Below are 24,942 nucleotides of genomic sequence, written 5' to 3'. Positions count from 1 at the left end.
TTTGCATATGCAAGCCATTTTACAATTATGAGTTAACAAAACAACCGGTCCTGAAAATGAGAATAATATAAAATCTGAATGCAAAATTATATTCTGGAGATTCTAAACTTTGGTTAATTTTCTTTTCTATTCTGTTGTTGGATATGGTACAAGGGAGGAAATGGAAATACATTAACCAGTGGAGCAGACGTAGTTTGTTTGTAGAAAAATAGCAAAAATAAAACACATTTTAATTTAAAATCACTGAAGTATTACTGCACATTTCTTTATGGCTATGGACATGTAAGCTTGTTCATCAACATTGTTGTTCCATTTTTTTTCTATAAACATTTTGCTGCATTATTAAAGCCTTTATTTTCCCGTTTATTTATTGGCATAAATGTGCTGAATTTTCAATACTTGTTCTTGTATTCCATTTTAAAACTTCAGCATGGTGCAGTGTCAATCCAAAGCAATCTATTGTTTTGATTTCAATCACTTTCCTATTTCAGTTGTTTAGCATTTGTGACAAATAGGGAAAAGTGTTGTAAAAGAATTCTTGAGAAAGTTTTCTTGGTTTTAAATAAATTAAAATACACTAAACAATGGTACGCATTATTTGATTTTTATGTGAAAGTAAAAATGCATACTCCATGTAAATATAAGGCTGTAGCCAGGTCTTATTTTTTATTAAAAGAAGAACATGTGCCCCCAGCACACTTTCATCCTTTTCAAGATATTTTTTTATTTCTAATGAAAAGGTTAACAAAATATTGTCATTTTTAAGACCACATAGGGCCCCTTCAGCAAGGCCTGTGCATTTTATTTCATTAAAAAGGTAAAAATGAATGAAGACAAGAGTGTCACTAGGAGACCTTCGACTTTCTGTAGCTAGCCATATGTTTTCCAAGATCTTTTAATACATTCTGTAGCCCTGTGAACCACTGCTTATTCATGCAAAGTGCCTTATGGACTGAAGCAGCACATGTGCAAGTAATACTAATCATCCTTTTCTCCTTTAAAAAACAATTGCAAATGCAAATTTTTGTTTATAAAAAAAAGAGCATTTCCAGTGTCAAAAGCACATATTATTTCTTAAGGGTAGCCCTACATGGCCCACCCAAGTTTTGTGTCAAGCAATCAGATTGGGCAGAACCAGAACTCTTATGACCAGCCACAGTGTTGTATCATGAATGATGTGATTTATGATGTCTTTTTTTAGTTTTGAATAAAGTAGTGAGGGATTTGACTCCATGTCATGTTTTTGTTGCTATGTCTCCATTAATGAGATTTACTCTCTCCATTTTTCCTGGTGATCAATGTCACTATGACTGAAAGTGAGGAAAAATCCAAAATATTGTAAAATGTCACCAAAACAGGAATAAAGTTGATACATTCCAATGCGCACAATTGTTCCAGTAATAGCTTTCTAAGATGGTATTTTCCTAACTTTGAGGAGATTTCCTCTCACTTCCTGTTGTGTATACGGAATAGAAAGTGTTGGGAAATCTCACCAGTAGGACACAGATTGCAAAAAAAAGATTCCCTGTTCAATCTGAAATTGGAAAAAAAACTGTGTTTTTAATTGTCGGTATCCCAGATAACAGGCAACATTTTTAAAGCGAACCTGTTTCTTTTCCCATGCAAAACAAAGCAACAGGTTCACTCAATGACTCACCAGGTGAACAAGAGCACACTTATTAATCATATACTGAACCACAGAACTGAACCATAATGACAAGAAAAATCTCCCCGTGTGCACTAGAAGAGAGCACTAAATTTTATATTTGATAGTATTTGACTCTATTTGTTTTCCTGTTCCAATTGCCAGTCTGACAAATTCCCACAGTTGACCACCATGCTGAGTTCTAAAAGACAGTATGACACACACTTTCCTCTTTTCACTCACCTAGACCTTCTTTTATAGTTTCCGTCTCTGATAAATTACAAAGCTTTCAGTGGACAATTCTCTGTCCATCTCTCTTTAATTCTTCTGTAAAACATTTTTTTTATTATTTTATTCTTTTATATTAAAGGATAACTTCACCTGTAGTAAAATTGCCCTTTCAGTAACCCTTTTGTGCAGCCCACTTGGCAATCTATTTATCTTCCTTTCCATTCCAGCAATCTTTGCTGTACAGCCCTGCCTGGCACTGCACAACCTTCCAACTACACACGGTCCTATTTATTCCAAAGAGTTAGCTGTATTCATGGCAGCTTTTGGCCATCTGATGGAGTACGGCTCACCTAAAGAAAATAACTGGGCTACTGCACACATGATCAGTAGGAAGAGAAGCCAGTAGGGATATTTTCTTCCCAAAGACTGTCAGGCACTGGCCAGGCCACACAACAAATATCAGTGAAGAGGGCAGGAAGATAAATATTTTAATAGGTAGTATGCACCCAAGGGAGTTACTCAATGGACAAATTCCCTAAGGGGGAGGTCATATTTTAACCTCCTTGGCGGTATTCCCGAGTGTAGCTCGGGGTAACATTTCAGTACCAAGAGCGGTAACCCCGAGCTACACTCGGGAATACCATGCGGCACTGCTCCGGCATTTGTTCTTCACTTACCTTACCCTGCGCTCCCACGATGTGTCCCCTGCAGTGTCCCCGGCCATCTCCTTCGGCCGATGCCAGCATCCGGCTTCTGTGTCCTGTCCCTGTGACGTCGGGACGTATGGGCACCTCCGCCGCCGGCGGGAAATTTAAAAATTTTAAATAATGTCATTTTTTTTTTTTTACATTTTACATAGTAAAACATTGCTGTCTCAACCAATTTCACATATATTTTGTCCCTACTGCTTTGTCCTGCTCCCTGCCTGCATTTTGTCTGTTCTTTCTGCCTGGAAACTGAGAAACGTCCATGGCGTCCAAAAAGTGTCCCTTTAGGTCAAAAGCGGTTTAGATCAGCTAGAGAACAGCGATAGCAAATCAGAACCACTTGCAGAATTGAGTGATAATGATTCGTGGGGAAATTCGTCATCAGACACTGAAAACGATTTTGCGACTTTGCTCAGCAATGTGCGAACTTGCCGCTATATTTCAAATTTCAGTGTTTTTGGTTTGATTATATTATTGAATTAAATGTATTATTATTATATTATTATTTTTTATGATTATTTATTAAATTATAATTTATGATTTTGTGTTTCAAATTTTATCATACCCGGGATGTTTAATAGACTCTTGTTCGGACAGATTTCAGTGAGTTATTCCTAAATATTGGCAAAATAATGGTACCGCTTTCAGCACCAAAAATCTGAAATAATCATACCGCCAGGGAGGTTAAATTAGAATATCTACCAAATTTCTGTTTTTAAGAGAATAAAAAAAAGGCCCAGAGTCACCTGTCACTGGGACAGCAAATATATTTTTATTAAGGTGCAAACAGCAATGAAAACCCAACAGAAGTTCTAATTCTTTCCCGACAATATTTTGTCTGTGTCCACACTGTAAAGACTTCCTCTCAACTCCTGTCCTTTGGCCCCAATCATCTGGACAGGATGTAACGAGAAATCTCTTTAACGTGAGCACAAACTGCAAAACAAACTTTACAGAGGTTTTTTTCGTTCTTCCCCCAAGTGAGTTACGATTAAAAAAACATTTTCCTGACACTTACTGCAACTGAAGAAGTGGCTTGGAGAAGCTACGAATCATTTTCAACATTACAAAACAAGAAGAGTTGAATGTGACTAATTGCTACTATTTTGGTTGGGGTTCAACATCACAAATTAGATGTTTATATCCATTTAAAAGTTCTTTGAAGAATAAACATCATGATACTAGTGCTGTTGAGGTCATTAGTCTTTGGGACATTCTGCCAAACATTTCTGCACACAGAAAGGTCTCCATTAAGAGAGAACAACTATCGCTTTTTACTACCCAAAACCCTTTAATGTGTTATTAGTGATATTATATCATAGTCTGTTAGACAAGGTTAATAGCTCAGTGATTTGCGTGAAATGCTTTGGAATATAATACTACTATATAACACATTAATATACATTTATATAATAGTAAGCATGACCATACAGACATAAGAACAACAGTTCTCCATTGCAATCACACAAAAGCAATCGTAGAAAGTTTAAAAAAAAACCTTTATTGAGTTAATTTATTATGCACTGCACACTGTACATTAGGTGTCATTATTTAATATATGAAACTACATTCCACAATAATTATGGCTATTCGTGCCATCCAAATTGATGGTAGTTGTTAAACTTTTAACTGGATTTGATGTTTTAAAAGTAAAACAATATAAAGGTTTTATTTGGATCAAAGCAAGATTGTAAAGCCCTGAATAGGGAAAAAATATAAAATTTTAAAATGCACACATTTTAATATTTTTTTAATACTTCCTAGGGCTTCACATCTTTTTGTATTATTACCATGCGCAAAGCCGATACATACATTTAAGTGTTCTGTAAAATGATTTTTGTTAGTGCAAGAGCCGTATATTTAGATACTGTATAATCATTATTTTTTGTAGTAACATCAAATAATATTCATTTAGAATATTCTGCACAACCTTGTTTTTTTTTAATTTATCAAATAAAATAACTACAGAGTCACATAAGTACTTTAGAAAAACAAGGTTCACTTGTAGGTATCACCCTAATGCAAGAAGCTGTAAACAGGTGAAAAACTCTGGATATGCATAAACTAGACATTAAGGCCTTTAGCACATAAGAACCATGAAGTAGATATGTAGTTAAGGCTGTGCACAGCCTAAGGTGCAGATGCTGTATTGGGAAAAGGAGCAGATTAATCCAGAGAAAGATGAATATTCATACACTAAAAATATAATGGACTCTATGCATGATAAATACACACATTTTATTTAGCCTGGTAATACAACAAAAGGTTTATGGCATAATGAAAATTAGAAGGACTATTCTCAACTAAAAGAAAATCTACAAAAACACTGGGTAAACCTTTACTGAAACACACACACATTACACCTAATCTATACCATGAAAAGGATGTTGACTAATATTGCATATTTCCCACTTTCATCCTGCAGTCAGACACTTGAATCTATTCCTCATGATTTCTAATCAGTCTTAATTTAATGCTACGCTGTGAATAGCCCAAAAAATTTGTATAATTTGATCTCCCTTAATTCAGGAGTACAAATGCACACATACAAACACGCACACACTACTGATTAAGTGACAGGAGGCACACACCTCCTTCTTCTTAGCTCAAATAAAGCCAGATATTGTTAGACAGCAGTAGTCAACAAAGGAGAAGGCAGTACCCTGTGTTGACTGCAGAATTGTCAAAATTAATTCATAACAATTTTAAAGAATTTATACAAGTCATCTAAAATTATATAAAACTAATTAACTCAACTAATAAACAAAAAAAATGACCAAAAGCCATCATAAGTAGTGTTCAACTACATTTAGGCTACATACCCTATACTAGACTGACCATTTTGAGCATCCTATTACTTGAACTATTGCCAAATTTTGGCACTACTCTTTTTCTTTATTTATTACAATATCTACTTTTATTATATATTCAGTTTTTATCTACACATGTCTTATAGTAATTTTGTGGACTTCACCTTCTGTTTAAAAAGGAAAAAAAGAGGGTGTAAGGTTATCTCTGTTGAAATCCATCTTAGCAAGATATAAATGAATATTTGGCAGAATTTTACAACTTTTCCTCCAAAATTTTTTTGTGACAGTTGAGTTTGACAGTATGTGAGTCAATTCACTATGAATCCTTAACAAATCCGAATATGTCAGAATCATTTATTTGCTACACTTTGTGAATGGCCAACTTGCCATCCGGTTGGCTTCCATACACTCCCAATGATCTTAATGCAAAGTGGGCACAGCTACAAACTATTTTTGGAAATCTGAGATTGGCTTATTTTCATATATGCATTTCCCTCACTTCCGATAATGGTGTAAAACCAATAGTTTATATTTAGAGTTCCAAACAGCTGTGTCATTTTTGTGCACACCAGAGGATCTCTTTAATAGAAACATGTCATGAAAGCTGCCATTGCTGAGCTCTAAATAATGCTACTTGCCTAGCTGGTTTGCTGGGCCTTTGGCTTTAATACTTTGCGTCACTGACCAGAAACAAGCATGCGAAAAAAAGGGTTTCATATTTTTTCTGTGCTGCATACATGTTTAGTGTGTGTAACCAGGAATGTAGCCCGTGGGACAACATAACAGGCAGGCAAGTAGCCTTTTCAGAATGTCATCAACAACTAGAGCCCACATATTTTTCTCACAATAGATTTACTTTAAAATGACCCTGTCAGCTTCTAAAGAAAGCAGCTGAAGGTTCCCTGTTAGAAATGAGGCATTATAGTTGCCGTTCTAGTGGACATAGGTGTCCTTTTATGACACAGAGAATAGCTGTGATTCAGAGGATCGCAGCTATTCTCTGGTCATTCACAGTTTATAACACTCAGGAGAACATGTTCAGCCCTTCCCTGGCGATCTGTGTTCTCCCTCCAGATTCTCCAGCCCAGAGCTGGAGAATCGGAGGGACCGCAAACTAAGCAGAGATAATTTACCTCTGCTTAGTAAACTGATCTTTTACTGTAATCTGGCGAGATTATAGTAAAATCAGCCGTTTTCCAGCGTTTGTTGACCGTTCTCCCTTAGTTTGGAGAACTGATCTACATATGCTTCATAAACGGCATTCACAGGAGAACTTCTCCGAGAATGACGGAGAACTGAGCAGCGATCTATTACTGCTGGTTCATAAACGGACACCTTTGTCTCCTCTCTCCCGTCAATCAGTTTGGCATTCGCCTGTCTCTTCTTCCCTTCTAGCACTTTTAGGAATATCAGATGCCTATGTCCCCTACTACACATTGTAGTTCCATCCTCCAACTCCTTTATGACCATTGGTGTCCGTTTATGAACCAGCGGTAAAAGATCGCTGCTCAGTTCTCCGGCATTCTCGGAGAACACGGTTCTCCTGCGAATGCAGTTTATGAAGCAGTTCTCCGAACAAAGAGAGAACGATCTCCAAATGCTGGAGTACGGTCTACAAACTCTGGAAAACGGCTGATTTTACTATAATCTCTCGAGATTACAGTAAAAGATCAGTTTACTAAGCAGAGGTAAATTATCTCTGCTTAGTTTGCGGTCCCTCCGATTCTCCAGCTCTGGGCTAGAGAATCTGGAGGGAGAACACAGATCTCCAGTGAAGGGCTGACATGATCTCCTGAGTGTCATAAACTGTGAATGACCAGAGAATAGCTGAGATCCGTTGAATCGCAGCTATTCTCTGTGTCATAAACGGACACCATTGTGTCCTGGAAAAATACCATTGCACGCCTGGTGACACATGCATCCAACACTCCTGGAAGTGTTGAATATTCAAGAGACTGATGGAGGCTGTAGAGTTGGAATGTAAGGAATGTAGAAGACAAGGGCCACCAGAGAGTTGAGTACAATACTCCTTCTCTTGCAGGGAACTTTCATAGGCGTGATAGGTTTTCTTTATCCCATTCTTCACCATTTAGGATACATACACATTTATGGACTGTTCCCCTTACTTATCAAAGACCTGTTTCTTTACATCATTCAGTCTTCCTTTCACCCACATTAGAATAAAGCAGTAGAAGTGCTTAAAATATCAAGGACATTCTCTTTTACAGACCTAATCAAAAGAGACCGTAAAGGAAAAATTGGGAGTGCTTTGTGAATACAGACAAGTTAATGTACCTAAAGGCCTTTATGTCTAATGTAACTCATATACCAAACAAATTATCTACAGATTGTAAAGAACACTGTTAGCTGTCAATCGCTTCTGTAATTATAAGGATATTTTATACATTTAGAAAACAGTGCATCAAATATCCATAGTGATAGATACAACCCTATATAAGGAATTTGCAAATACTTTTAAACATTTAAACAGTAGCGTCATAAAACTTGAGCCAAGCTTTGGAATCCAAAGTCATTTATTCCACGTTTTTAAGTTTTTAAGCAAATACCTTTTTCCTGTCTAATCAATTGATAATGCTGACTTCATCAAAATGTATTACAGATTTATATGAGTAAACTTGGTTCAAAACAGTGACAAATCAACCCAACAGTTCCATAAACAAGTTTCATTTGAGGCTTTAGGGCTCCTGCATGAATGAAATAACCTTAAAGAAAATTGTTTTGAAAACATTTTGGATATTTGAACATGTTTTTTTTTACCTGTTTCTTAATGGACATTAATGGATTCTGTTGATAATGTTATTTTATAAAAATCTGTGCAAAAAAGCATGACTACTCTTTTTCAACTAGACCAAGGTTGAATTCAGCTGAACTCCAGTCAGCTGTAAAATGTCCCCAGTTTGTGCACCCCCCACCACCATAACCCAGTAAGAGTTAAATGCTCATTTGGGGGGGTTTAAAGCAGAGAAATACCAACCTTATTCCTGACACCTGCAAGCTTCCTACCGCTGTACAACCGAGCTAATGAAGCCTTTTCTCTTTGATGGTCAGTTGGATGTGGACTCCCCAGCATCATCAAGTACATTGCAGGACTATCAGGCCTGCATACTGGAAATAAAGGAGAGCAGAAGAAAGCACCAGTCGCCAGGGGAATGAGGAATAAGGTAAGCATTTTTCTGCTCAAAACCTACCCAAAACTAAAGAACATTTAAGCCCCTTTAACAGGGGCGGGTTCTGCTTTGATCAGAAGGGGATCTGTGAGCTGATCCCCTGCTAATCAGAGCAGAGCGAGACGAGACAGATGTCACATCCGTCTCCATTCAGTTTATGCAGAGTGGACACAGACAGACCCCTCTCTGCTCTATGGGCTCCCCTCTCCATTTACATCCACTTACTTCCGATCCTCTCCACAAAACTGTAAAAGGATGCAGTCCTCTGACATTTTTTTTTGCGGACTGGATCGGACCCAGAGGTAGGTAGGTGTAGACAGACACAAGTCTGTCTACACCTGACTGTCTAACGCAGGGATGTCCAAACTATAGCCCTTCAGCTGTTGAAGTACTACAAGTCCCATCATGCCTCTGCCTCTGGGTGTCTTGCCTGTGAATGTCAGAGTCTTGCAAGGCCTCATGGGACTTGCAGTTCCTCAACACCTGGAGGGCCATAGTTTGGACACCCCTGACGGGATGCATGAACCTTCTGATCAGGTTAGCCTTAAAAATGAACAGGCATACCTGATCAGAATGCCCATGTGAAAGGGGCCTTAACCTTTCCTGTACAGGAGAAAGGGGCCACCAAGTGGGTAGATTTTAGAAATGACTAGATTTCAGCTTTAATCACCACTGTCTACCTGCATTCTATCTAATGCCATAGTCATTTAAATTAATAATAACATTTCACTGTAGAATTATGATATGAGCCTAGCACATCAAACCATAAATGTAAATTATAGACATCTTTAAGAAAAAAGGAAACATTTAACAATTAGTTTGTCTTAGCTGTTGATTACTTTCTGTGAAAATAAATACTGTATGATAAAATAATTAGATTCACATAAAGAATATATCCATGTAATAAGGATAAAATAATTTCTCATAAATATATTTTTTTCTGTTCCTGAGTTCCCGAGATCTCTTTATCTAAGGTTTCCCTAGATCTCAATCGAAATGCTAGAAAATCATCATAACTGCCTTTTTGTGCTGAAAATCAGATACAGCCACTAATTAAATTAAAAACAAACACTTAGGTGAGCCATACCCAGGAGGTAGCAGTCAGGATTATGCAACCACTAAAGGATTTTTCATAGACTGATGTCAGATGGGAAATTCTGCTGCTAGATGCAAATCACCAGCGGCAGGATCGGTAAAAAGGCTGCCTGTCTGTCCCTAAGGCATCGTTCGCTCAGTAGCCAGATGCAGCAAGATGGCGCTCTGTCACTGTGTAGAATGCTGCTAAGTCATTAGTGATGGGAGTAATATCTCGCTGCCTCAACTACAGAGGGAGCAATTCCACAGGAACTACAAGACAGCAGTCAGATTGCAGCCGTATAAAAGATCTTTCTATAAACATGCACAACTGTTTCAGCTGAATATATGTGCTTATGCACTGAGTACATGGTCACTGGTGTTGGTTTTATCCCAGAGTAGCAATTGTTAAGGAAAATCCATTTTAGAAGGTTCTTTTCTATCCTTCCAAATTGTTCATCCCAGGGATGTTTATGTAAACGATCATGCATGTCTATGGAAAAACCTTCCTTAATGTTTGTCTGTGGTTGGGCCTTTCATCAGCATCCTTATGAGAATGGCTAGCCTTACAGTACTATACAACTGGTTCCTCTAGGAGGTACAGCAAAGCCCCATAGAAACCTTGGTGTATATAAACTAATACATTGATATTATCTGGTATTCTCAAATATATACAGGTTTATATCAATTTGATCAATAGGCACAGCAGGTCTTTGCCTAGAGTAGCAAATACTAAGAATTGGATTTTCCCTGAACAATGTTTGCATTAAATGTTTTTCTATCTTTACAAACGGAAAATAAAAATAAATTGAGTTATCTGCTATATGAAAGAATTATGAAAGGAAAAAAAAGCAGACATAAGCCAAATGCATTGGGATGCTTTCTGTGCCAAAGTTTCAGTGCCTGCAGGATCCAGATTTTTTAGTTCAGTCCCACATACATAATAGTTGCAATTATGATTTACACGTAAAATAGTTGTAAACCCTAAGTGAATGACAATTGGTTTGCACTGTGCAGTGCGTATCAAAAACAATTGCCATTTTTTCCCCATAAAATACTATTGTTATCCATTTTGTAAATCTGAGAGCTACTGATTTCTTTCAGCCCCTCTGTCTACATCCACGTGCTCCAGTGTGGGCTGCACATTTGGTTCAGCTTCGTGCTAGAGACAATGGTAGACCATGCTTGCTCAATGTGTGCTGATATGGCCACTTGTAGCCTCTACCAGGGGTGCCTGTGACAAGGCAACAATGTGAGAACACAATCAAGAGACCGTTGTCAGCCCCATAACAGGACATGTCTGAACAAAGACCTTCATGGCAGGATTATTTAAAGAAATCTGCAGATTTAAAAAGATTGAAAACAATAGTCTATATTAAATTAATCTGTTTATGAAACTTTAGTGATTGGGTATAGATCTACTTTAAAGCTGTATTAAACATAAAACCAAAAATGTCATATATTGCAGCTTGCAAATTCTTAAATCCAGTGGCTGCATTAGTATGAATTGTTTCAGGCTTTGACCCTTTTATTTTCTCCTGGTGATCCACACAGTGATACTGTTACTTTTCAGCTTCCTTTTAAGAGACCAAGCTGTCCAGCATAAGTGACAGTTAGAGGGTTGAGACAAACCATTAAACACTGACAGGGGTGCTTGCAATGACCAGCCTTTTTTCATGGTTGTAAAATCTTTATCCCAAAAGGAGAAAAAATGGTTGCTGTAACTGCTTAAAAGGTGTTAGCTTTAAAAAGAGTTTGGTTTTAATTTGTTAGTCAAGTTCATCCAAATCTGCTAGTCTAACACTACCCTCCCCCCCTCGACTGAGAAAGCTGCCGTCTAAAGATGTCTCCATTGCTCCTCCATCCAAAGTGGAGACACCCTAAGACAGGAAATGTGTTACTGGCTGGATCACCAGGTGAAAATAAAGAAAAAAAAGACTCAATATAAAAAGTAATGCAGCCACCACATTTAAAGTGATTTGAAAGGCTTTTTTTTACCTTAATGCATTCTATGCATTAAGGTAACCAAAACCTTCTATGCCACTGCATCCCCCCAGCTGCTCTTTTACCTACCTGAGCCCAATATAGATCCAGCACTGTGCCTGAGAGCAGCTGCTGCTCTTTCTCTTCTCACAGGGCAGATTGATAGCAGTGGGAGCCATTGGATCTGGCTGATGTCAAACAAATTCTGTGATGGAAGAGGAAGTGAGCTGGGGCCGAGTTACGCTGCCTGTGTCTATAGACCCCAGAAGAAGAGGATCAGGGCTGCTCTGTGCAAAATCACTGCACAGAGCAGGAAAGTATGACATGTTTAGTATTAATAAAAAATACATAAATAAAATAATCACTTTAAGGAGTGGTGAACTGCAATATATTAAAGGTTTGTTTTTGGGTTTAATACCACTTTCAGAGAGCTGAATGTCATGTCAAACACAGAATGCCCGACTTTGACCCACACTAACCAATGTGGTTGTGCAATCCTATACGTGGTAGTGGAACAAGTAAGCTATAAAAGGGAAAAAACTAAAAGCTGTGCTTACGCGATGACTAAATTTGGTGTATACATTTCTGAGCAACACAAGTCACTGACAGCTATCTTTAAAAGAATATAGAAGCTATTACAAACCTCTTCGAAAGACACTTCGCTATCTTGTTTCCTAGTAACCGTGTGTGTAAAAATAAATTAGTTTAGTAGGGGTGACAGTTACATTGTAGTCTTTTTTTAATGAGTCTTTTTATTTTACGATTTTGTTTTAAAGACCAACAGTCATTCCATTATTTTAATGAATTTTGCCTTGCCTGTCATTTTGCAGTGTTGTCGAGTCTTTTAATTTTTAATTGAGGATAAAAATAGTTAACTACTCAGACATAATTGACACGGTGCACGTAGCACAGCTGGGATTTAACTCACTAACAGCAGTGCTGTTTAAATAAGTATTAAAACTTATTTGCAGTAGATTCGAAGGGTCTAAGCACAGTGACACAATATCATTTAATATTCCCAAAGTGTATAAAACTGCATAATGTAGTCATATACAAATACATACAATAATATATATCTTAGGTTAGTATGCTCCCTTAATATTCCCTAATGTCAGTCCTCAACAGTGTACATTGAAAATAAATATTGGACCTTACAAGGAGATTTTATAAAAATCTCTTTGAAAAACCAAAACAAACCTAATCATTATTGTTACACTGAAGAAAATAATTGGTATTTTGTTTTCTTGAAACCCAGTTGTATGGCTTTAAAAATTAATTAAGGACACATTCTTTTTATCAAGAATATACTATGTCTTTGTGATACGAATATTTCATGAATATAATTTAAAAAAGAATGTTGAATTTCTAAATACCATGCCTTTAGCTCATTGCAATAGAAATGAAAATTTTGGGGAAATGAATACTGATATATAATGTTTTACTATGGTATTTCAAGGAAAAACCTTTCCTATGACAGCATATAAAAAGTCATACTATCTATTTGAAAGATTTAATTTAGCCCATGAGAAATGAAAACACCAGGAAACATCATTAAAACTGAAATTCTAATTAATTTGAAAACTTCACGTTTGCTTTCTTTTACACTCTGCAGAAGCTGCGATGTGGAATTTTTGGCAAGGATGAGAATTGTCTTGTGTACACACATTTAAAAAATAATAAAAAATATTAAAAAAACAAAGTATATCCCATTTAAGCTAACAGCCCTTTTTCAATTTGGCAAATTAAAACTGAACTCCCAGCAGATATAAAATATGCAACTGAATGCAGCTCTGTATTCATAAATGCATCATTAAATGCATTTGTGCATGCAAGCAGTGTAAGCACTTGAATTTTACTAAATATCAGTCTCTTGCAATCCCTGTACAGCAGAGCTGGGACTGGGAGAGAGATACAGCACAGAAGCCATTAAGTTGTACTGCAGTGCTCATATGCTAAAAAAGGGACATGCTGATAGGATGAGAGAGCAGAGCAGAACAGCTCCTATATTCGTATTTCATCTGTATATTTAGCTGATTGCCTGAAGTTCAGCTTTTTATTTAATTTAATAAAGTGCACCTGTCAACATATATTTATAAAGTAAATTTTAAAGTTACCATAGCATTTTAATAGTTTACCATTTGTGTCACTTTTTTTGTTTCTCTGCAGGAAACTGTTGTACTTAATGTCAACGAGATTGTGAAATACGTTAGAGAAAGCAATACTGCTGTTCTCATTGCTTTTTATATCAGTGTATTCAGGCTAATAGAAAACAATATTGAGTTTATAAATCTTATCAGTAACATATTATAGAGGATATAGTGGTGACCTGCAGTGTGCTTTGTGGAACAGGATAGTTTATACATATGCCCCAAAATCACCTGGTTCAATTTTGCGCAGAAGTGACAGGTCTACTTTAAAGCAAAATGAAGTTACATTATTAAATTAATTTCAGCCTTAATAATTATACATGCCTGGAAATAGCTTGCATGTATGTATATTTACAAGTTCTAATTTCAAATGATAAATAAATCTTGATTAAAACTTTGCCCTTATAGTTACCCATTCTTATGATAGAAGTACTAGTTTAAAAAATATGGGGGAGAATAATGCCCCTTTCTTTTTTTTTTTTGATTATACAATATAAAGTAAGAATCATGCCATAAAACTATATGCAAAATATGCACACTATTATTGCATGCTTGATGTGATACTACATGCCAGTTAGTATTACTTTAGTTCTAGAAAGACCATAAAAACACATTAGGTCTCTTATGAAAGCACTATATATACAGTACAGTCCTGTCTACAGTCAGCCTTAAAAATGGTGCCCCATATGGATTTCCTACAAAGGAAACAAGATCTCAGCAAGAGCTTGTACAGTTCTTTACATATATTTTGATGAGTTTTTTTAACCCATTTTTTTAAAATAATACCTAAAAGTTTTTGTTATGTAAATCTGTCTGAATTCATTTTTCTTAATTTAGGGGGCAAGTTTCCATCCATCCTGCCCCCACCAGACAATCTTTGAAGCTTCGGAGGTAAATCCGCTACTGACTGGCTCATGGGATCTGAGATCATCTTAGTGGTTTTAATGACCAGTTTCTCTTCTGAATTACCCGGTACTGAACTTATTCGTTGGAGTTTCATGGGCAAGTCACCCATACTGTAAGCTTTCTCTGAAGTTGTAGAACTCATTCTGAGTAATTTTTTCGGTAGGTCCTCCCTGCCAGTGATTTTCTGGAGTTTTGGAGGCATTTTTGTGCTAATGTCATCCAGACTGTCCAGAGTGTCTACAGAATTATTTTTTTCTTTGCTGTTACCTACTGCTGGTGCTATTATTGGTGAAGATATGAGAAGCATTTCTTCTTGTTCTTTGACACTGTAAGGTGCAGTGGGAACTTCAAATGTTGCATGGAACTGTGAGTAGTCTACTTTGAAGAACCCTTCTTCTAGAGAAATTACAGGGAAAAAACGATGACCCCAAAGAACTTCATCTTCAGTGTACGATGTCCGGGCTTGGCAAGTCATTCCTAGAAGCAAAAAAATAGTTGAACATTAAAAGCAGTGTCATAATGTGTTTAATAGTAAAATACTGACTCTTTAAAGTTAAGTAGACAGTAAGCTCAACATTTTGCATAACCAAATGAATTACATTTTATACACTGTACAGTATATGATATGCAAATTTTATTTTAACTACTGTATGTCTGATGTGTGTGCTAATACATAGTTTTTATTCTTGACTCCTCTTCTCCCCTTCAAAGAAAAACAATACATGATGGGACTTTACTGGTACAATCAGTGGACAAACTTGTATCCATGCATTCACATCCTCTTCTCCCCTATTAAACTGTAACAAAAACAGCCACAATAACTTTTTATGTCCTGTATTTATATAGTACCAACATATTATGGAGCACTTTACAGAGTATTTATATAGCACCAACAATTTACACATATATTGCACATGCACTTCACTACCTGCCTTCAAGGACCTTACAATATAAAGCCCCTAACTCACTGTCTAGGGCCATTTCAGACAGGAGCCATTTAACCTACCAGCATGTCTTTGAAGTGTGGGAGGAAACATTTGCAGGCACAGGGAGAAAACATTTGCAGGCACATGGAGAACATGCAAACTCCAGGCTGTAGTTGGGATTCAAACCATTGCACCTTAGTGATGCCAGGCAGAATTGCTACCCTTTTAGCCACTGTGTAAACATAACCATTCATATAAGCCCTTGTCTCTCGAAGCAGAACATATACATGACTCTAAAGATATCAGAGACTGTTCAACCAGTCTGGATCAAGGAACATTCATATGTTTGTATGTCGCTCCACTGGCCTGGCCAAAGCTCCAACTCCGAGCTGATTTGGTGGGATGGATTTTCCCAGCTCATCACTCATCTTTCCCAAAAATTGCTGGCACCCACAGCTCTTTTCCCTCCCTACTTTATAGGTACTCACATGCTGTGTTTATAGAAAGATTTTGCATTAAAAAGATCACGCAGTGCTTTGGACACCATATACTACGATCTCAAATTGTCTATACTGGAATCTTTAAGAAAAACAATGTAGGGTAAATCTACAGTTTTGTTTGGACCCCCCATTCCCAGCAGCACATATTTACCTTTCCTTTGCTCCCCTGCTGCTCCTTTTGGCCTTTGAGTGTAGAAATTAAAAACTGGTCACGCTAGTCAAGGTTTTAGAAATGTAAGAACTTGTTCTTCCTGCCTCTGTGACAGCACTGGTCCAGGGACCAAGCAACAGCACTGTCTCATACATGCAAAACATACACATTTTCCCCATTTTCATTTTAAAATGCTGCAAGTAATATAGTGCCAATTGATCCTAACTTATGACTGACATATATGCCTCTGGTATACAGATAAACCTAGCAGTGTTGTCCACCCTGCCTAAGTTCTTCTCTGCTGGAATACAGAACTCTGCCTATCGCTACCACTCGCCCTTTTTATATACACTACTCAAAAAATTAAAGGAACACTTTTTAATCAGAGTATACTGTAGCATCAAGTCAATTAAACTCCACAGATATTGATCTGGTCAGTTAAGTAGCAGAGGGGGTTGTTAATCAGTTTTATCTGCTTTGGTGTTAATGATATTAACAACAGGTGCTCTAGATGGGCAACAATGAGATGAACCCCAAAACAGGAATGATTATACAGATGGAGGCCAATGACATTTTTTTCCCTACTTATCTTTTCTGACTGTTTTGCACTAGTTTTTCATTTGGCTAGGGTCAGTGTCACTACTGGTAGCATGAGACGATACCTGAATTCTACAGAGGTTGCACAGGGAGTCAAACTCCTCCAGGATGGCACATCAACTAATGCCATTGCCAGAAGGTTTGCTGTGTCTCCCAGCACAGTCTCAAGAGCATGAAGGAGATTCCAGGAGACAGGTAATTACTCTAGGAGAGCTGGGCAAGACCATAGAGGGTCCTTAACCCATCAGCAGGACCACAATCTGCTCCTTTGTGCAAGGGGAAACAGGATGAGTACTGCCAGAATCCTACAAAATGACCTCCAGCAGGCCACTGGTGTGAATGTCTCTAACCAATCAATCAGAAACAGACTTCATGAGGGTAGCTTGAGGACCAGGTGTCCTCCAGTGGGCCCTGTGCTCACTGCCCGGCACCATAGAGCTCGATTGGCATTTGCCATTGAACATCAGAATTGGCAGGTTCGCCACTGGCGCCCTGTGCTTTTCACAGGTGAGAGCAGGTTCATATGGAGCACAATTTACAGATGTTAAAGGGTCTGGAGAAGCCATGGAGAATGTTATGCTGCCTGTAACATCGTTCAGCATTAACATTTTGGTGGTGGGTCAGTGATGGTCTCGGGAGGCAAATCCATTGAGGGATGCACAGACATCTACATGCTAGACAATAGCACCCTGACTGCCATTAGGTATCAAGATTAAATCCTTGGACCCATTGTCAGACCCTATGCTGGTGAAATGGGTCCTGGATTCCTCCTGGTGCATGACATTGTCCTGCCTCATGTGGTGAGAGTATGCAGGCAGTTCTTGATGAAGGAATTGATACCATTGAATGGACAACACGCTCGCCTGATCTAAATCCAATAGAACACCTCTGGGATATCATGTTTAGGTCCATCCAACCCTGCCAAGTTGCACCTCAGACTGCCCAGGAGCTCGGTGATGCCCTGGTCCAGATCTGAGAGGAGATACCTCAGGACACCATCCGTCGTCTCATTAGGAGCATGCCCTGATGTTGTCAGGCATGCATACAAGCACATGGGGCCATACAAACTACTGAGTACCATTTTGAGTTGCTGCAAGGAAATTTCAGCAAAATGGACTAGTCTGCTACATCATTTTTTCACTTTGATTTTTGGGGTGTCTTTGAATTCAGTCCTCTGCAGGTTGATCATTTTCATTTCCATCTAATGATGGGAAATCCTTACGTTACTAACACATTGCCCAGTCCATATCAGTATAGATATCCAGCATAATATTTTTCCCCGTTGAGATCTGATGTGTTTTCAAAGTGTTCCTTTATTCTTTTGAGCAGTGTACATACATTGATTTTTTTTTCCCCAACAAAACTACGCCGCTGCCTTGAATACTAACAGCCTGTCCACACATCATGTGTCGGGAGACGTCTGTTTGGAGATGTAATTCTGGGGGCATGCCTATAGAAATAAGTACTGTGTTCTCAGCAGCTTCTTCTGGAAGCTTGGTGATCACATCAAAGGTAGTAAAAAAAATTATTCTTGTAAAGGAAAAACGTAAAAAACGAATTCCGGGACATGCTCTGGAGGGGAAAATGGAAGTTTAGGGAAAAGTTTGGATCAATCTTATCTAAAGCTTTTACACATTTATATACTGAAGCTAGCTTTGAATGACCTGGCCAGTATGTTTTTCAAACATACAGTGCATCCAGAAAGTATTCAGAGCGCTTAACTTTTGCAACATTTTGTTATGTTACAGCCTTATTCCAAAATGGATTGAATACATTTTTCCCTCAACATTCCCCAAACAATATCTCATAATGACAACGTGAAAGAATTTCATTTTGAAATCTTTGCAATTTATTAAAAATAAAAAATGAAAAAACAACACATGTACATAAATATTCACAGCCTTTGCACAATACTTTGTTGAAACACCTTTAGCACCAATTACAGCCTCAAGTCATTTTGAGTATGATGCTACAAGCTTTGTACACCTATTTTTGGGCAATTTCTCCCATTCTTCTTTGCAGTACCTCTCAAGCTCCATCAGGTTGGATGGGGAGCGTCGGTGCGCAGGCATTTGCACATCTCTCCAGAGATGTTCAATCAGGTTCAAGTCTAGGCTCTGACTGGGCCACTCCAGGACATTCACAGAGTTGGCCCGTAGCCACTCATTTGTTATGTGGGCTGTGTGCTTAGGGTCGTTGTCCTGTTGAAAGATGAACCGTCACCCCAGTCTAAGGTCTAAAGCGCTCTGGAACAGGTTTTCATCAAGGATGTCTCTGTACATTGCTGCATTCATCTTTCCTTTAATCTTGACTAGTCTCCCAGTTCCTTCCACTGAAAAACATCCCCACAGCATGATGCTGCCACCACCATGCTTCACTGTAGGGATGGAATTGGCATTCAGGCCAAAGAGTTCAATCTTTGTTTCATCAGACCGGAGAGTTTTGTTTCTCATGGTATGAGAGTCACTCAGGTGCCTTTTGGCAAACTCCAGGCGTGCTGCCATTTGCCTTTTACTGAGGAGTGGCTTCCGTCTGGCCACTCTACCATACAGGACTGATCGGTGGAGTGCTGCAGAGATGGTTGTTCTTCTGGAAGGTTCTCCTCTCTCCACAGAGAAACACTGGAGCTCTTTCAGAGTGACCATCGGGTGCTTGGTTACCTCCCTGGCTAAGGCCCTTCTCCCTCGATCGCTCAGGACCAGACATCCAGAACAGATGTAGCCAGTTTGGATGACTAGTCTCACCAACAGGAAATGTTGTCTTAAGTATAATTACGGGCTGCATTTTCTGGTGAACTGAAGACAAAGCAGCTGGGCCCTTATAAAGAGTAAACCCAACAATAACACTCTTTCTTTAAAAAAAAATTGAGAACAACTTTAAGCAGATTTGCTTTTTTTTTTATCCAGGTTGTAGGTAGAGCCATAGGGACTCCGTGATTTAAAATGTAATGTTAAAATATTCTTCTGTTTACTATTTCTTTATAGGCTCAAAGAGATAAGACAAGTGGATCATTTTTGAATTACTGAACCTTACGAACTGTAGTGTCTTTTTCCGTCCATTGCATTGATTTTGTGTTATTTCCAGAAGAATGATTGCATTTTAGAGACAGGCAATGATTTTGCAGTATAAAATTCCTAAGACTTGTGTTTTTAAAACATTTCAGTCATTGTTATTGATCCCATGGTGCCTTGTTGCAAGATTACTGTTTGCTGTAATCTGTGAACATAATGATCTTTGCTGTCAAGCAGTTTCATTACTTTTTAATTGCAATAAAAATAACTGCATGCATACCTTGTTAATAAAATTAGATCAAAGTAAACAGGAATTATTTAAATAAAGTCCCAATACATTAAATATACAAGACACATAACAGAATATTTTCAAGGATGTCTTAAGCCATTATGTATGTACTGTTACATTCAAAAAGTTCACAATTCAGCTTATTCTTTTTACTCATGAATCATTTATTCCAGAAAGAGCCTCAAAAGATATCCTCCACTGAAATCCACTGGGAAATGTCCACGAGTGTTGATTTCCTTTGACCCCTTGCATCACTCCCTGGTTCCTCCTTTCAACCTCCACGCCATTACTGGATACAGTCATGAACTGGAAATTTGGTGGGAGGAAACACTGGGACCAAGGAGGTTGACACACCCGGAAGTGCTAGTTTCCCAATGGATATTGGTGGAGTATTTCTCTTGAATGGAGCAGCATCTAGGTAGCACAGGAAGCAGAAAAATAAGTATTTAGCCACTTCTTTTGCAGGCAGACCTGTTTCAGTTTTTCTCTGTAGTAACAGGTTGCTTTCAAGTAAAACTGTGGCTAGACTATAGACCAACTTTTGTCAACCAGGCACCTCCAGAGGTTGCTAGGAGTTCCTTCAGTGAGGAATAATTTCTGCTTCTCAGATAAGTTCTGGGTGATTCTTCCCACTGACCACAAATTTATGATGCATTCTTCCCACTGACCACAAATTTATGACGCATTCTTCCCACTGACCACAAATTTTTTGACGCATTCTTCCCACTGACCACAAATTTATGAAGCATTCTTCCCACTGACCTCAAATTTAAGAAGCATACTTCCAACTGACCATTACACCAACCTACATAAGGCTAAGGATAAAATAATTATTTGCAGGGGTTCCTTGAAAATGGAAACTTATTTTAAGAGCTCCACCATGTTAAAGAGGCCGAGAAAGGCTGCCATAGACATTTAAACAAGGGAAAAAGAGCCTGAAGTGCTATCTACTGGCTGGAAATATATTTAAATGAACTATTTGTGTTTCATATTTATCTGACTTAAAAAAGTAAAGCTGTATTTTGAAAATACTTTTTTTTTTGGCCCGTATCATTATAAACAAAGAAAATATATAAACCCTGCATTCCCTGTGATACAAAGCTCAGCATTAGCGGCTCAGTTTTGACAGTCTCCATACAGTACTGTATGGGGTGGGTGGGGTGGTGTCCCTTCTCTAAACCTAAACCCAGCGGGCTGAATGAAAAAAAAAATAAAAACTGAAGAGCTTGCTGTACTGACTGCAATATTAGTACAGTGATCTCCCCACTGAGCTCTTGTGTTCTGACAGGGGGATCACCCTCCAACGCCTCCCCCCCCCCCCCCCCCCCGCCAGGGCACACCAGTCAGTGCTTGAGTCTGTTGAAGCAGCTGATACCGGACAATAATCAACCCGTGAGTACCAGCCTTTAGTCAATCAATTGAGTTAAAAATGACTAAGCAAAAGTGACACAGAACTGATACACAAGTGCACTTCCAGCCAGTTGCAAGTGTTAAACAAGCATTGGTTTTTTTTCCTATTTATCAGACTAAAAAGTATATCAAAATGTATTTTTTCTATACATAAAAAATATACAAAAATAAGAATACCTAGGTTCCATCAAATCACCATTACTGACATCCCAAAAATATACCATATTTATTTAAAGACTTTTACAAGAGGACTTTCATTGTACTGAGTTTAGCTGAAAGCATGTACTATATAAATACATAGGGGTTGATTTACTAAAGGCAAATAGATTGCTCACTTTGCAAGTGCAGTTGCTCCAGAGCTTAGGTAAGGCTTCACGTTACAAAGATTATTGTTATTATTATTTATATTATTATACAGGATTTATATAGCGCCAACAGTTTGCTCAGCGCTTTACAAAATAAAGGGAGACAATACAGCAACAATACAGTTCAATACAAGAGGGTTAGGAGGGCCCTGATCCTGGGAGCTTACAATCTATAGAATATCCAATCACATGCAAGGCAAATTTTAAACAAATGTATTTTTGCTTGCCAATGATTCAATAATTGAAGTCAACAGAGCTACCTCTCATTTGCTAAAATCTTGTGCAATTGCATTTGCAAACTGCAAAGTCTACGTGCCTTTAGTAAATTAACTCCTATATATCTCTGCAAAGGTTTCCAGACAGAAGGGGGTTGATTTACTAAAGGCAAAAAGAATGTGCACGTTGCAAGTGCAGTTGAACCCGACAAAGTGCAGATTCTCCAGAGCTTAGTAAACGAAGGGAAGCTCTGACTTCCATCATCCAATCATGTGCAAGCAAAAGATGTTTTGTTTTTTTTTTATTTGTGACTATACATCTCTAATGATGAGAGTTATGAGACAAGTATCCAGACTGCTATTGCTGATCTCTCCTTCTAGTTGTTTGGCTGTTATAATGATTCCTTGGGCTCAATACTTTGATTACTTGACTTAGAACAAGTGTAGATATAATGATTTCTGCCTCTTTTACCTGACACTTGTTTGCTGCAAGCCTGTTCATGGTCACTTGAAACACAGAACCATGGAATGAGTGGCAGACCGAATAGTAAAGGATATTACTGCTTATAATGATTGCACTATTGATGATTGACGGATCCAGGTAATTCTTACCCATACAGATTATTAGAGGATTAATCCATTGCATTCAGTCCATTCAAGTTCTGACAAGATCCTAAGCCCTGATGAAGGGGGGATGTTTTGTTCCTCTATATGTGTTGGCTGTTTTAGGTGTGAACTCTGAAAACCATTTGGACTATTTGGTCTGGTGCTCCTTCTGTGGTCCTTCAAGTGACCTTCTGGGTACCCAATGGAGGGTAGCTCTGTTCTATGTGAGCTGCCTAACCTGAACCAGTGAACTCTCTGAATGATTACTTTCCTTTCACTGTTCATGTCCTGGGGACTTTTAATTATGTCTTTATTTCAGGAGGAATGAAAGCAGACACAGCAAGACACCTAGCACTGTCAGAATAAGGCCACAAATACAGCCCCCATATTTCTGTCATGGTAGGTGTTCTGTAAGCAACAGGGAGAATCTTTTTAGTAAATATTTCCAAGGCTGCCCCCTAGGTCCATTAAGAATATAAATTGGAAATCCATTTTTCATTATTTTATTGTTATATTTTCAGAATATAAAAAAATATCTTCTTTCTTTTCTCTTTGGTATTCTATCACTGAGTTTGTTGGAGCTGTCCTCATGCAGTATTTCTATTCAGCCAGGAGAAATCCTCGATCTTCCTTTTTGAATAGCAGCCAGAACTATTCAGCTCATTTCCTTTTGGCCCAGACAGGCCAGGGGAGCTCACCTCTCTGTCATTCTGCCTTCTCCTCCTATCAGCATGCTCCTTACCAGCACCTGAGCTGATGGACCCCTTGTGTTATTTCTTCCTCTCACACTCAGTTCTGCTGTACAGAGCGTGCAGGAGGCAAATACTAGGCCAAATTTAGGTACTTACCTTGCTTGCATTATAACAGCATATTTTATAATGCAGTATTAAAGCAGAACTCTTAAAAAAAAATTGTATTTTCCCATGCAGTGAGGTTCATGTTTAATAGCAAAAAGTCAAAAATAATGGGGTTTTTTTTGCAAAATTGTCGGTCTTTTTTTTTTATAGAGCAAAGATTAAAAAAAAAAGAGGCGATCAAATACTACTGAAAGAAAGCTTCATTTGTGGGGAAAAAGGACATATTTCATGTGGGTGCAGTGTTGCATGACCATGCAATTGTCAGTTAAAGTAACGTGGCGCCGCATCACAAAAAATGGCCTGGTCAGGAAGGGGGGTAAATCCTCAGGATGTCAAGTGGCTAATATTATTATTATTTTTTTTTTTTACCAAATACATGCAGCAGAATACATTTTGGCCTAAATTTATGAAGACATTTGATTTCATTGGATATGTTTTATAACGGAATGTATAAAATATTATTTTGTTCCCACAATTTTTTGGTCTTTTTTGTTTATATAATAAAAAATAAAAAACCCAGTGGTGATCAAATACTACCAAAAGAAATCTCTATTTGTGTGAAAAAGTTATATAAATTTACAGTGTTGCATGACCATGCAATTGTCAGTTCAAGTAGCATAGTACTGAATAGCAAAAAAATAATCTGGTCATGAAGGGGGTAAAACCTTCTGGTGGCTAAAGTGATTGTAAATGCAATTTTTTAAATATAAAAAACAGTTTTATATTTACCTTCCCTATGCAATAGAATTGCATTATTTCTGTAGGGTGTGATGCTGCAAGACCCCTCCAAAATGCATAGCAGACCTTTGAAGAGGTCTGCGTGCTGTTTATTTATTTATTTTTTTTTACAAAGAAGCTGGCAATGACAGCAAGTCATTTGCAGGAATTTTAAAAACTTTTTTACTTTGGAAATTTTAAAGCTGCTGAAGCACTTTCTGTACCTCAAGAAGATGATTCAGAGGCAGGATTAAGACACTCCAGACATGTAATTTAACCACTTCCCACCCGACCTATAGTAAAATTATGGCCGAATGGGAGCTCTCTCAATTGTACACAACGAATAGCTTCATTCAAGCCATTCATTGTGTACTATTGTGTTGATCTCTGTGATTGGTCACAGTGATAACATGGTACAGACAGGGCCAATCACAGCTAATCACAATAGTATACATTGAATGAATGGATTTCATTCAGAAAAAATGGTTGCTTATAACAGTGATTATCACTGTCATAAGCGATCATAGTGTGTAAAAATAAAAAAAACGCCGCCAGGTTTCACCTCAGACTGTCCAGGAGCTCAGTGATGCCCTGGTCCAGATCTGAG

The 24,942-nt window shown here is 37.9% G+C and overlaps 1 protein-coding gene across 1 annotated transcript in view; it reads right to left on the bottom strand.

Moving 5' to 3' along the window:
- Positions 1 to 3,332: 3,332 nt before the first annotated feature.
- Positions 3,333 to 24,942, bottom strand: part of KCNJ3 (potassium inwardly rectifying channel subfamily J member 3) — a 323,174-nt gene continuing 301,564 nt past the window's right edge. The window contains exon 3 of the mRNA XM_089659642.1: positions 3,333 to 15,168. Within this exon, the coding sequence (XP_089515768.1) occupies positions 14,585 to 15,168 (584 nt within the window). The 3' untranslated portion in view covers positions 3,333 to 14,584. The remainder of the gene's footprint in view (positions 15,169 to 24,942) is intronic.

Source organism: Staurois parvus, unplaced genomic scaffold (genome assembly GCF_062004578.1).
Source record: "Staurois parvus isolate SC_StPar_1 unplaced genomic scaffold, SC_StPar_1.0 ptg000031l, whole genome shotgun sequence".
Classification (NCBI taxonomy): domain Eukaryota; kingdom Metazoa; phylum Chordata; class Amphibia; order Anura; family Ranidae; genus Staurois; species Staurois parvus.
This window is presented reverse-complemented; position numbering and strand designations above follow the sequence as displayed.